The sequence below is a fragment of the Ylistrum balloti genome, unplaced genomic scaffold, assembly GCF_031769215.1.
Source record: "Ylistrum balloti isolate Yb309-2 unplaced genomic scaffold, AGI_CSIRO_Ybal_v1 Utg370590, whole genome shotgun sequence".
NCBI lineage: Eukaryota > Metazoa > Mollusca > Bivalvia > Pectinida > Pectinidae > Ylistrum > Ylistrum balloti.
In genome coordinates this window covers 1,008,173-1,023,330 of record NW_026782366.1, presented here as the reverse complement: position 1 = coordinate 1,023,330, position 15,158 = coordinate 1,008,173, and the positions used below count along the sequence as shown (strand labels likewise).

Here is a 15,158-nt window from a genome sequence, read left to right as displayed (position 1 = left end):
ATATATTTGATTGGTTAATGATCCCTATATTATCTGGAAATACCATGCACGTGTTAACGTGAAATTATTTATAGGTAGCTTGAAATATGTATTAGATAAACCACCAAGCCGGAAGTATCCTGTAAAATTTCCAAGTGCAGTTGAGATATGGGGGAACTAAATGTAAGTATGTTTTTATTCTTGATGATGATATGCCCACTAAAATCTCCATTCTTATTGATTTGATCGTGCCTATATAATAGTTCTTCTCTAGTTTCGCTGTGTGTTTTACCGTTTGATGGACCTAATGACCTTTTATGTGTTGACGGGCCGTTAAGAATGTCATAATAACTTTTCTAGTTACATAGATCCTTCATCGTTTAACTTTCGCGTATATTATATGCCATAGCTTTTATATTTGATTTAAAACAACACACTGCACACGTGTATAGATGACCCTGGTAATCGAAATATTGTTAATAACATGTACCTCTTTCGGAGTTCATGTTTTTTGTTCATTTGTATACAAATACGACCGTTTTCAATAACTACTGAAAAAACTATCACTTTCATACGAATCTTTCGATTTTTACTTGCTGTCTTGTTTCGAGTAGAGCCGATAATGGGATTTTCTCTCTTCTGGGTACATACTTATCAAGCTAACCCGTAATAAATTGGTGGTGTGACTTGTTGTCTCTGTTAAATCTGTATCCGATAAGTCACTTATTAATTCAGATAGCGTTGTTCATCGGCGGATCTCTGGTTCTGCTGACACAATGGCAGCTGTCATACCGCTCTGTATCAGGAGGACGTGCTGCAACCTGGAACCACTGCAACTGTTCTTGGGTTGCTTGGCAACCATGGTCTGACTGTACTAGCGCTTGCTTCGGTCAGAGACAACGTGAGAGACTGGTGAATATCTTCTTTTACGAAGGATGTGACGAATTCAGTGACTGTGCGACAAGTGATCTTGCTTATAGTTACTCCGGATGTAACGAGGTATGCCACAACGGTGGCAGTAGTTTCGGAAGTGGCTGCACATGCGTTGCTGGTTATTATGGAAATTGCTGCAATTACCGTAAGTAGGAGTTTTCAATTTATGGTATGCCAATTTAAGATAATATCTGAGGTGTGATCTTTAAATGCAGTATTCAGATAATACCATGTCACGCTAGCAATTACACCTGTGTATGTTTATGTAAAAGCGTGCTTAAAATTACAAAATTTCTTAAATTATAAGGCTAGTTCACCTCCCCATCTGGTAACTGACTTTTCTTTCGATCACATTGAATTTCCTCAACCGCCTTCTAGGTTTCAAAATTTAGGCCAATAGCATCACTGACGAGTCCTAGAAGGACGAGACAGCAGTATGATGTAGCATCACTGACGAGTCCTGGAAGGGCGAGACAGTAGTATGATGTAGCATCACTGACGAGTCCTGGAAGGGCGAGACAGCAGTATGATGTAGCATCACTGACGAGTCCTGGAAGGACGAGACAGCAGTATGATGTAGCATCACTGACGAGTCCTGGAAGGGCGAGACAGTAGTATGATGTAGCATCACTGACGAGTCCTGGAAGGGCGAGACAGCAGTATGATGTAGCATCACTGACGAGTCCTAGAAGGACGAGACAGCAGTATGATGTAGCATCACTGACGAGTCCTGGAAGGGCGAGACAGTAGTATGATGTAGCATCACTGACGAGTCCTGGAAGGGCGAGACAGCTGTATGATGTAGCATCACTGACGAGTCCTAGAAGGACGAGACAGCAGTATGATGTAGCATCACTGACGAGTCCTGGAAGGGCGAGACAGTAGTAGGATGTAGCATCACTGACGAGTCCTGGAAGGGCGAGACAGCAGTATGATGTAGCATCACTGACGAGTCCTAGAAGGACGAGACAGCAGTATGATGTAGCATCACTGACGAGTCCTACACGGCCGAAATAGCTGTATGATGCAGCTGAGTTCATTGCTTGGCTGTATCTTACTCTTAAGCTGTATTGAATGTGCTATTCAATTGTGTTAAGGTGCTATGCAGTTGTGCTTCTTTAGTACAATCTTGTTTATGTTCAGAGTTTGGCTTGATTTTATTTGAATAGTATTTGACAGCCCTTCGACACCTAGTGTAATTTTTGTCCAGTTTTCTTGAAACATTTTGATAGCTGCAAGTAGGACACATTATGTCTAATCGCAGTTTTATAACTGTTCACCACCAGTCGCTATTACTTGTTTACATACTTTTATATCTAAAGTGAGTGGTGCACTTTATTGCAATGTCTCCTGATGAAACTGTTATACACCATCGTCTACACGCGATGTACAAACAAGCTTTGAACTGGTACATTGCAATATTAATCCGAAGCTGATGTTGATGATAACTGGGAATCTAATACAGACAATTTTTCTTCTTTATTACATTTTTGTTGATACGAAAGGGACATTTAAATGGATATTTTTAATGACTATATCTTACTATCACATCTTGTGCTCGGACGCTTTCGATGAGAGGTGTAGCATTTTATTTGGTGCGATGGGTATTTGGTGCGATGGGAGATTTTTATGAAATTCATTTTGTCGTAAAAATAGTATATGTTGTAATGAACTGATATTTTCGTGTACATAAAGTGTGTACACTTTTTTTTATCATTTGCACGTGCTTCGATTCAAGCCGACAAACATAAGAAAAACTAAACATTAAACAAAGTTGTTATGTCATCACTTCATTCTTCAATTTAACTTTTAAAGTCAGTATGTCATACCGTAAATGCTATTTGTTTTCTCTCTTACAAGAAATAAACTGTGGTCACCCGGGACCTCCAGATAATGGTCAGGTGACCGGAAGTGTGTACACGTATGGGGCAAGTGTAGGATATTCTTGTAACACTCATTACACGCTGGTGGATGGTGGACAGACGAGGACATGTCAGCTGTCCGGAACGTGGAGTGGGACTAACCCAAGATGCGCATGTACGTAGAGAAATATAAGTATATACTATATTTAGAAATAAACATCTAACATTTTGAATTATATGTACTTTTCTTGGTTATTAACTTAATTCCATCCAGTGTTTTACAAATTTAATAACAATGTGCTCTTGTGTTTATTCATCAGTTTCGAACACTTGCTCCAGTAACCCGTGCGCTAATGGTGGCACGTGTACTAATAATGTAGAGATGTTTACCTGTTCCTGTCTGCCTGGTTGGAGTGGTTTAACATGTGCAGAAGGTTTGTAAATAGACATTGTTGTATAGATTACAGATGTACAAACAAATGGTAACTGAGTGACTGTTTATTTCGAATCGGAACGTGTTCAATGCAATGCACAAGCACAAATTTTTTTAATTGATCGATAACGTATATTTCTAATTGAAATACCATGGTATATTTGATATGTAAAAGTGATTGAAAGGAGACACGTTATAAACAAGCTCATCAAACTGGACAAAGGTAAAGTCTTTTCAAATAAAAGGTTAGCACGTCTCCGTTTTCATGAAGGTACGTCCAATTAGAGCAGTATAGTTAATAGTATCTCGATAATTATAATCAAATCTAAATGAATATATCACTCCAGATATACAGCCCCCTGTGATCACAGGCTGTGATTTCAACATTAGTGCCAATGCCACGTCCCCACTACATTTCGTCAACTGGACGGCACCAACAATCTTCGATCCTTTTGGGAACGAGGTACAAGTTTTCACAAATTATCCCAAACCGGAAAGCGAATTTCACTGGGGTGATTTTGTGATACAATATGCAACAGTGAAACCCTCTAACGGACAGACTGCAGAATGTATTATAAATGTTGATGTGAAACGTAAGTATTGTGCTTGGTTTTAAAACACAAAACATGTCAAATATGATTTTAAGAATTAATCAGAGTACAACGCACGCTATGAGAGAAATGTTTGTACATGTATGTTGTAAACAATACTTCAGATATCTATTGGACAAGATGATTTGAATATTTTCTGACTCCTTTGTGACTATGCCATGTGCAGCCTAAATAGAGTCGTAGTCATAGTCTACTGTCCTCTATTCAGCTACGCCGTGTGAGGACCTGCTGGTGCCCGAGAACGGTGCTGTAGTGTGTAACGACTGGAAGACAGACTTCGGTCGGTACTGCCAAGTTGTTTGTCACACTGGTTACTTTCTTCCCGTCTCTGTTGACCCTGACCAATGGTATGTCTGCGGGGCATCCGGAGACTGGGCCCCTATCACCCAGGAACCGCTCACCTGCAGATGTAAGTTGAATACTATGTGTGCAGATTTATGTAAAAAAAAAAAAAAAGTAAAGCAATAAAAATTCATAGATGTACATCAATTCATTATATAATATCGTATATGTATTATCTCTATAGAAGTAATTTACAAAATATTTGGTATGTATAAAATGTAAGTTAATCAGACAATTAACACATTAGACTTATGCGCGATATTGACATCGCAGCTTTTGTAAAAAAGTGTTGTCTTGTTTGTCATGAACAAGTGTACAATACCACAATATATTATGCCTTTTATTCATTCTCAAATGATATTTCCAACTGATTACATCACGTCTTCTATATTTCAGCATATTCTCTTACAAGTACGAATACAAGTAGTGCAATCAACTGTACCGACTCCACTTTCATATTATCTGCAAAGACTGAATTCATCGCCAAACTCAAATCGTCCGCATTCAGTAAAATTTGTGACGACCACAGGGATTTGTGCAATACTAACAATGTTAATATAGCTTGTTAAAGTTACATGTAAAACAAACCCAGGGAAAAAACAGACCGAACATAAAAAACACGAGCGATGTTTTTGTAACTTCCAGTAAAAAAAATCTAACAAGAGTTCAAGAAATATATATATAACAATCACAGCATCCGTTTCTATCACAATCAACGCTAATCCAAAGTTGACTTGTTCTGTACCCCGTGTGTTTTGTTTACGCCATAAGTTAAGGCGTAATGGTAAATACTATAACATAATACGTGTATGTAATAGTTTGAATGATTGATTGGTGTCTGGGGAGAAAGTGATCGTTACATTTCCTGTTTTAAATCACTTTTGTTATCCTCATTTACTTTGTGTCATTATGTGTTGACATTTCGATTTTTATCAGAATAAAAATATATATAGAAAGACAGCTGGGCGCAACCCTTCCTTTTTCATTTTAATGATCGACACTGTGCTTGTGATTTCGTCCCAAATTGAATCGAACAGACAGTAACATTAAACTAAATGATAATATTTGTTCCGCCGCTTATACCGTGATCACGTAATACGATGTGTACTCCCTATAAACAGTGGGATAGGTCTTATATAGGACTGGATTTTCAACATAAGTTCAATATGGGACATATTTCGTTTCAAAAGCTATGAAAGTCTTAATATTTATCTGAAAGATTATAGGTTCGATTCCTGTACCGAATTAGAATTATATCATGCGTGTTGGATCTTTCGTTTTGTCAACAGAATTTTTTTCCTTAAATGGAACTTGGATCTGGCTCCCATTTCCGGAGCTCGGAATTGGGAACCAACTTCAGGCTCCCTTGTGTCGGTCGATTTTCGCAACTGACACCAGTAAAGAAAATCCAGATACCCAACCGCACTTAGTGCTGAGACTTTTTGTTTTACATATGTTTAGGACAGGTACAATTCAGTGAACCATACCATTGTTAAAAGCAGGAAGTTTTGAAGGGATTTAACTGGAACTAGAATAGGAATACCATTATGACGTAGCCTATTTCAGCTGGTTTAGTGTAAATTATAGATCGGTATTGTCGACATATCTGTCAAGGCCGTAAACAAATATCAACAGTAAGAAATAGTAGACCTGCGTGCGTCGTTCTCACTACATATGATATTCGTGCACTACCAATACAAAACAGCCGAATCTAATACAATTATTTGAAATAAATTATAAAATCTGATCTGGCTAGTTTTGTTTTCAAACAGCGTTTTAAATGTGCAGATTGAAAATTTATACATATCTGCGATTTTCTAGTGTTCGCCATTTCCACTACGACAATATTGCTCTAAAATATTTATATATCTTTATAGTCATCGTGATTTCTATAACAATTAGTGTGGATGCACAAAATCGTCATTGGGCTTATTGATAAAATGTGATAATGAGTGATCTTAAGTACATAAACACAATAGTTCCCAGCTTCTCATGTACCATTACGTTTGATAAGGTCAGAAGATAATATTAGCTGTACATCTTGCATACAATTTGCATTTTAGCTTGCATTGTAATTTGTAAGTTTACAATTGATAATTCGAAACTGGAGTTATAAGTACGTGGTATCTGTTCAGTATTTTGCGCGTTTAGTTTGGAAAAGATACTGATTCCACCTAGATGAAGGCACGGGTAAGAATGGGGAGATTTTTCATTATTTGGTCATGAACAGTAAATGTATCTTCGATACTTACAAGACTTGGTAAGACTTGACATCCATGCACAACATAGGGAACACTCAAAAGAGAATATTGTCATATACAGATGACAAGAGAAGAATTAACCTGGAAGGTTAAACTGAAGAGTAAACATGGAAACAGAGACAGCGTTTACTGGTAGATTACACAAAACATGCAAATTAGGCACTTTAAAGTCATTATCAATAGTAATTTTTATTTACTGAAAATGGGAAAGTATTCGGATCGAAGTCCTGGAAAATATCTGAAGTAGGCCCGATTCTGATAATTTCTTAATCTAAGTGACATTTTCAGTACTTGGTATAAAGATAAACTGGTATTTGTATACGGTGGAAAGTTTAATAGTTTTAAGTCTAAATATGCCAACGTTTGGACCTGAAAACACGACTTTACAAAGCGGTTGTTCAAAAGCATAATACAGGCAATAATTATGAATAATGAGAAACACAAATCGAAAGGTAGGTTATGGCGGAGTAAACCATAAGTGATGATACACACCAATCAAAAGGTAGGTTATGGCGGAGTACATCATAAGTGATGAGACACACCAATCAAAAGGTAGGTTATGGCGGAGTAAACCATAAGTGATGATACACACCAATCAAAAGGTAGGTAATGACGGAGTACATCATAAGTGATGATACACACCAATCAAAAGGTAGGTTATGGCGGAGTACATCATAAGTGATGAGACACACCAATCAAAAGGTAGGTTATGGCGGAGTACACCATAACTGATGAGGCACTCCAATAAAAAGGTAGGTTATGGCAGAGTAAAGCATAAGTGATGAGACACACCAATCAAAAGGTAGGTTATGACGGAGTACATCATAAGTGATGAGACACACCAATCAAAAGGTAGGTTATGGCGGAGTACATCATAAGTGATGAGACACACAAATCAAAAGGTAGGTTATGGCGGAGTACACCATAACTGATGAGGCACTCCAATAAAAAGGTAGGTTATGGCGGAGTTCATCATAAGTGATGAGACACACCAATGAAAAGGTAGGTTATGGCGGCGTAACCCATAAGTGATGAGACACACAAATCAAAAGGTAGGTTATGGCGGAGTACACCATAAGTGATGAGGCACACCAATAAAAAGGTAGGTTATGGCGGAGTTAACCATAAGTGATGAGACACACCAATCAAAAGGTAGGTTATGGCGGAGTACATCATAAGTGATGATACACACAAATCAAAAGGTAGGTTATGGCGGAGATATGTTTAGATCAAAGCAAAGTCAAGAGAATAAATCTGGATTCATTCCAAGGTGCCATTTTAAATAGGTATTATTTTACAATAATTTTCTTCAAAACATCCATGACATGGATTCCACGAAGAGAAGAAGGAAGTGTTTAGCCTTAGTTATAATGATTAAAATTTCCCGGGAAGATTGGTATTACTACCTAACAAAACATTGCTGATATTATCGTACGACAGTGATCACACATATGTTCGGTGATTCAGAAGTCATTGTTATAACATTCCATCGACTAGGAACTCCCACCTGGAAATTTGGTGGTAAATCTATTGCAACCATCATATCGTATATAACAACATAGAACTAGTATGAATAGAAATATATCAGAGAATGAGCAAACTGTGAGAATACGAGAGTTCTTCAATAAATTCTGCCGATAGTGTCATTAATCAAATGGAGAATTTAAAAAGAAATCTGGGCAGAAACGCCCTTTCTGATTTTGCTCTCCATAACGAAAATGCTGTGCCATGATCACCATTTTTGCATCACCTAGTTACTTTTTTTCTCCAGAGAGCATCAAAAAACGTCAGATGGACCAAGGTGTGATAAAAATGTTTAGCTACCACTTCCCCTTGTTTAAAACCGCCCATACAATATTACTCTTATGGAAATCAATGTATTGCCTTTCACTACTCTCCACTTTTTCGCGTAGATGTCGTTGACATTTTAAGCACTCTGTTATGACATTTGGCATTGGGAATTTAAGCGTCCTTGGTATTTTAAATACTAGACCACTTGAATTAAAATACTAACTATTTACGCGCCTTTAGGCATTTTTCATATGAGGGGCTATCTAAATCCCTCTATGCCTACGAGTTGTGGTAGTTCATAGTCTGTTTTACGGGAAGTGTTTATTGCAGAATAAACTATTAAACTCAATGACATATTTCATCTCCACATGTAAATGCTGTTAAATCAACTACGATATTTTAGCAGGTTTATGAAAGGTATACCACTTCTACGAAAGTTTTATCTAATTTTTATTTCTTGTTTCCGAGTAAACTATCACAGCTTAGACCTTGATATATATTTTTCACGATGCTAACACATTTATCAGAAAACAATACTATTTTACGACCGGAGTTTTTTCAAATCTAATTAGATTTAGTTTTTGTTTACAGTATCTTCGAACCGGGAAGTAAGTCGCGTGATTTAGCTGCCGTAGGTTATTTTCCTCAAATCCATGGCACCATAGAATAAACATTTGGTAAACAATCGACTTCTTAAAAAGTTCATAACATAGATTGTAGATATATTAATCAGAACGAGGATGTAATTACCGTCGTTGGAATTCAGCGTATTAAGATATTCAAAGGTTATCAATAGAATAAGGAGTGGCTTAAGTAGGCAATACTATATATCTTACAATAAGCCATAGTGATAATGACTTGTATCAATTTTATGTAACACGTTAGAATGATGTCCACGTGATTTCGAACGGCCATCAAAATAAAGTCCTATTTTAACTATGGGTTACCATGTAGAATCTAGAAGTTGTGGGATTACCAGACAGCGAACATTTACATATATATACATAGTTAAACTATCGTGGTTAAACACGAACTTTGGCTAGTTTTAAATGAACACAATGTACAAAAGGCTCTCAGAAACATTAAATAACACATGTATCAACTGGGAATTTTTCAAATGAATCGAAATTGCTGACAACAAAATATAATTCATTTTGGTTCTTTAAAAAAATTCAAATGCAATAAAACGTTGAATTGTAAAAAGTGCTTAAATTGCTTCATAAATATTTGTATTCTTTAACTTTGATTTTGAGTTTTGGAAATTTAGTAATATAACAACAGTTACTGAGCGCGTAATGCTAAATCTGACTATACGGAAACACGTTCAGATAACCATCCCCGATATGACTATAGTAAAACACGATAAAATCTAAATCTGACTATAGGAAAACAAGATAACGATCCTCGATATAACTATAGGAAACAATTGAGATAATTTAACCTTAATCTTCCCATAGGAAAACACGTTAAGATAACTGAACCATGATCTGACTATAGGAAACACGTTAAGATAATTGAACCATGATCTGACTATAGGAAACACGTTAAGATAATTGAACCATGATCTGACTATAGGAAACATGTTAAGATAATTGAACCATGATCTGACTATAGGAAACACGTTAAGATCATCATTATTGATCTGAATATAGATAAACGCTTACGACATTCCATCTTCATTGAACTGACCATAAAAGAAAGAGTGTGTGTACAGAGGCATGTAAAATACCATTTTGCAGTATTTATTCTTAACATTCACGTTTTATTGTTTAATTTGACAAAATCGCAGATTTGAATTTTTGTATTTCAGATTAGTTCATGATAGAATAATCATAATTTTATTCATCAGTTTATTCAGACTTCATACTTTTACGATACAATTATCTAAACACTGGTAGAACTTTTGTGATTAGGAACATCAAGTATCTAAGATAATTGTATTAAACTAGGCCTTGAATGCAATTCAGGGTTCAATTTCACGAATGGACGTGACAAGGTATGGGGTCACTTTCCCCACCACGTAGTATGCAGTGTTATTACTTTAAGGAGATAGTTTGTGTAGACTATTCCTGCTGTCCGATTCCAATTGTACCAATATCAGTGCAATAGCATATTCTGAAATGAAATAATAATTTTTTTTATTTGCAATCAGTAATTATCCTTGCGAGTTGTTTTTATCATTTCTATATAAGGAAACAGGAAGAAGTCGGACAACCTTCTCAGGTCAATCAATTCGTTAGTGAGTTGGAAGTTTTCCAGACCAAATATTTGCATAGTACATAATTAATACCAAATATGATCATATGATGACTACGGTTGAGGCATTGAGTAATAGCTTTACCTGTTGTAAACACAACACGTCATTCTTGTAGCTTGGTAACGTAAAAACCCATGGTGTACTATTGTGTAGTGGAACTATGACATGTCCTTACAAATAAACCTCCGCTCAGGAGTAAAAATTACTGGTATGGACACTATCGTTGTGTATCTTAATCACCACTACAATATGTAATACGATACTATTGTTAACACTGATGTCAATACGTTTTGTACCGTACTCCATGTTAACACTGCTCTCTATACGATGCGTACCACACTCCCTATAAACAGTGGGATAGGTCTTATACAGGACTGGATTTTGAACATAAGTTCCATATAAGACATATTCCGTTTCAACAGCTATGATAGTCTTAATTTTTATCTGAAGGATTGTGGGTTCGATTCCTGTACCGAATTAGAATTATATCATGCGTGTTGGACCTTTCGTTTTTTCAGCATACAAGTTTTCCTTAAATGGAACTTGGATCTGGCTCTTAGTTCGGAACTAGGAATTGGGAACCAGCTTCAGGCTCCCTTGTGTCGGTCGATTTCGATTTTACATAACTGACACCAGTAAAGAATATCCAGATACCCAAAGGTATTTAGTACTGTATGCGTGTTGTTTTACGTATGTTTAGGACAGGTGCAATTCAGTGAACCATACCATTGTTAAAAGCAGGAAGTTTTGAAGGGATTTAACTGGAACTAGAATAGGAATACCATTATGACGTATTTCAGCTGGTTTAGTGTAAATTATAGATCGGTATTGTCGACATATCTGTCAAGGCCGTAAACAAATATCAACAGTAAGAAATAGTAGACCTGCGTGCGGCGTTCTCACTACATATGATACTCGTGCACTACCAATATAAAAAAAGCCGAATCTAATACAATTATTTGAAATAAATTATAAAATCTGATCTGGCTAGTTTTGTTTTCAAACAGCGTTTTAAATGTGCAAATTGAAAATTTAACCATATCTGCGATTATCTAGTGTTCGCCATTTCCACTACGACAATATTGCTCTAAAAAATTATATATCTTTATAGTCATCGTGATTTCTATAACAATTAGTGTGGGTGCACAAAATCGTCATTGGGCTTATTGATAAAATATGATAATGAGAGATCTTAAGTACATAAACACAATAGTTCCCAGCTTCTCATGTACCATTACGTTTGATAAGGTCAGAAGATAATATTAGCTGTACATCTTGCATACAATTTGCATTTTAGCTTGCATTGTAATTTGTATAAAGTTTACAATTGATAATTCGAAACTGGAGTTATAAGTACGTGGTATTTGTTCAGTATTTTGCGCGTTTAGTTTGGAAATGATGAAGGATGAAGGCACGGGTAAGAATGGGGAGATTTTTCATTATTTGGTCATGAAAAGTACATGTATCTTCGATACTTACAAGACTTGGTAAATGACATCCATGCACAACATAGGGAAGACTCAAAAGAGAATATTGAATTAAAGAAATAAAGAATTAAGCTGGAAGGTTAAACTGAAGAGTAAACATGAAAACAGAGACAGCGTTTACTGGTAGATTACACAAAACATGCACCTTAGGCACTTTGAAGTCATTATAAATAGTAATTTTTATTTACTGAAAATGTGAAAGTATTCGGATCGTAGCCCTGAAAAATATCTGAAGTAGGCCCGATTCTGATAATTTCTTAATCTAAGTGACATTTTCAGTACTTGGTATACAGATAAACTGGTATTTGTATACGGTGGAAAGTTTAATAGTTTTAAGTCTAAATATGCCAACGTTTGGACCTGAAAACACGACAATGCAAAGCGGTTGTTCAAAAGCATATCAAAAGCAATAATTATGAATAATGAGACACAGGAATCGAAAGGTAGGTTATGGCGGAGTAAACCATAAGTGATGATACACACCAATCAAAAGGTAGGTTATGGCGGAGTACATCATACGTGATGATACACACAAATCAAAAGGTAGGTTATGGCGGAGTAAACCATAAGTGATGAGACACACCAATCAAAAGTAGGTTATGGCGGAGTACATCATTAGTGATGAGACACACCAATGAAAAGGTAGGTTATGGCGGAGTACATCATAAGTGATGATACACATAAATCAAAAGGTAGGTTATGGCGGAGTACATCATGAGTGATGAGTCACACCAATTAAAAGGTAGGTAATGACGGAGTACATCATAAGTAATGATACACACAAATCAAAAGGTAGGTTATGGCGGAGTACACCATAAGTGATGAGACACACTAATCAAAAGGTAGGTTATGGCGGAGTACATCATAACTGATGAGGCACTCCAATAAAAAGGTAGGTTATGGCAGAGTAAACCATAAGTGATGAGACACACCAATCAAAAGGTAGGTTATGACGGAGTACATCATAAGTGATGAGACACACCAATCAAAAGGTAGGTTATGGCGGAGTACATCATAAGTGATGAGACACACAAATCAAAAGGTAGGTTATGGCGGAGTACACCATAACTGATGAGGCACAACAATAAAAAGGTAGGTTATGGCGGAGTTAACCATAAGTGATGAGACACACCAATCAAAAGGTAGGTTATGGCGTAGTACATCATAAGTGATGAGACACACCAATCAAAAGGTAGGTTATGGCGGCGTAACCCATAAGTGATGATACACACCAATCAAAAGGTAGGTTATGGCGGAGTACATCATGAGTGATGAGTCACACCAATTAAAAGGTAGGTTATGGCGGAGTACACCATAACTGATGAGGCACACCAATAAAAAGGTAGGTTATGGCGGAGTAAACCATAAGTGATGAGACACACCAATCAAAAGGTAGGTTATGGCGTAGTACATCATAAGTGATGAGACACACCAATCAAAAGGTAGGTTATGGCGGCGTAACCCATAAGTGATGATACACACCAATCAAAAGGTAGGTTATGGCGGAGTACATCATGAGTGATGAGTCACACCAATTAAAAGGTAGGTTATGGCGGAGTAAACCATAAGTGATGATACACACCAATGAAAAGGTAGGTAATGACGGAGTACATCATAAGTGATGATACACACAAATCAAAAGGTAGGTTATGGCGGAGTAAACCATAAGTGATGAGACACACCAATCAAAAGGTAGGTAATGACGGAGTACATCATAAGTGATGAGACACACAAATCAAAAGGTAGGTTATGGCGGAGTACACCATAACTGATGAGGCACACCAATAAAAAGGTAGGTTATGGCGGAGTAAACCATAAGTGATGAGACACACCAATCAAAAGGTAGGTTATGGCGGAGTACATCATAAGTGATGAGACACACAAATCAAAAGGTAGGTTATGGCGGCGTAACCCATAAGTGATGATACACACCAATCAAAAGGTAGGTAATGACAGAGTACATCATAAGTGATGATACACATAAATCAAAAGGTAGGTTATGGCGGAGTAAACCATAAGTGATGATACACACCAATCAAAAGGTAGGTAATGACGGAGTACATCATAAGTGATGATACACACAAATCAAAAGGTAGGTTATGGTGGAGTACATCATAAGTGATGAGACACACCAATCAAAAGGTAGGTTATGGCGGAGTAAACCATAAGTGATGAGACACACCAATCAAAAGGTAGGTTATAGCGGAGTACATCACATACACACAAATCAAAAGGTAGGTAATGACAGAATGACTGAAGGTCATAGGGACATATCTATGGTGTAGCAATATTATTGAACTGTGACTCAGGATAGGTAAAAATATGGCTGAAATTGAAATAAAGCTCGAAAGTTAAATTGATCTTTACATAGTAATTTGATATGAATTGTTCAGTGACAGTATAAGGAATATGGCTAAAAACCAGAAACTCCCTATACTGTTCCTTTTCAACATATACCTCCTACACTGAATAGTTTTAGAAACGATTATTTCATTTGATTTAGAAGATATGTCTATTGCGCACAATCAATTACCTTATTCAAATGTTTAAAATGCACCATGTTACAAAGAGTAAATCAATAAGTTCGAGTTGGTACTGTTTGTATGAAAGCCATTACAAAGTCCAATGATTAACAGTGAATCAGCGAGGACAAGGCTACTTGTCGATGAAATCGTTTATTTCATGTATGTTACGAGAATTCTCAATCTTACAATAGATTATACAAGTATGTAGTTAATGGTAATAAGAAGTAAATAAAATCTCTCTCGGTAACATATATCATGTCATTTCTACATATCGAAGGAGGAAGTTTTGTAATTGAATTCAGTAAAGATATTGTACATGTATAATGTCAAAATGAAAAATAGAATACTCTGAGGGGGTAGAATAAAATGAAAACATACATTAAATTAAATAGGATTTAAATGTTTATTTTTCACCATGATATGACAGCTCTGATAACATTTAATTAAGCTGAAGTTAAAATTGTATAAAAGCAAGTCAGTATCGAAGTGTTTTAGTCTCTAAGTTTTGGTTTCTGAGAAAGTTGTTAATAAACACAATATTCTCCTTACGTAATGCTATAACAAACATACTAAAGTATCTAGATTCCCGTCTAGGATTATAAGCAGTTGATAGATGTACCGATTTTGATCTAGAGACTCCTGGTATCTCGGGAATATTATCAGTTGACCTGTTGACG

The 15,158-nt window shown here is 36.3% G+C and overlaps 1 protein-coding gene across 1 annotated transcript; it reads left to right on the top strand.

Moving 5' to 3' along the window:
- The first annotated feature begins 147 nt into the window (after positions 1–147).
- LOC132556740 (neurogenic locus Notch protein-like) lies at positions 148–4,729 on the top strand. Its single transcript, XM_060221182.1, has 7 exons — positions 148–162; positions 715–1,057; positions 2,773–2,949; positions 3,095–3,208; positions 3,555–3,800; positions 4,027–4,227; positions 4,557–4,729. Exons 1-7 carry the CDS (start codon positions 148–150, stop codon positions 4,727–4,729), a joined length of 1,269 nt encoding a protein of 422 aa, XP_060077165.1.
- The last annotated feature ends 10,429 nt before the right edge of the window (positions 4,730–15,158 follow it).

What these genes read in the sequence shown, in the direction of transcription:
- LOC132556740 (XM_060221182.1), top strand. An exon ending in TGGTTTAACATGTGCAGAAG is followed by an intron (nt 3,209 to 3,554) that starts GTTTGTAAATAG and finishes ATATCACTCCAG; the next exon opens with ATATACAGCCCCCTGTGATC. An exon ending in GGAACCGCTCACCTGCAGAT is followed by an intron (nt 4,228 to 4,556) that starts GTAAGTTGAATA and finishes TCTATATTTCAG; the next exon opens with CATATTCTCTTACAAGTACG.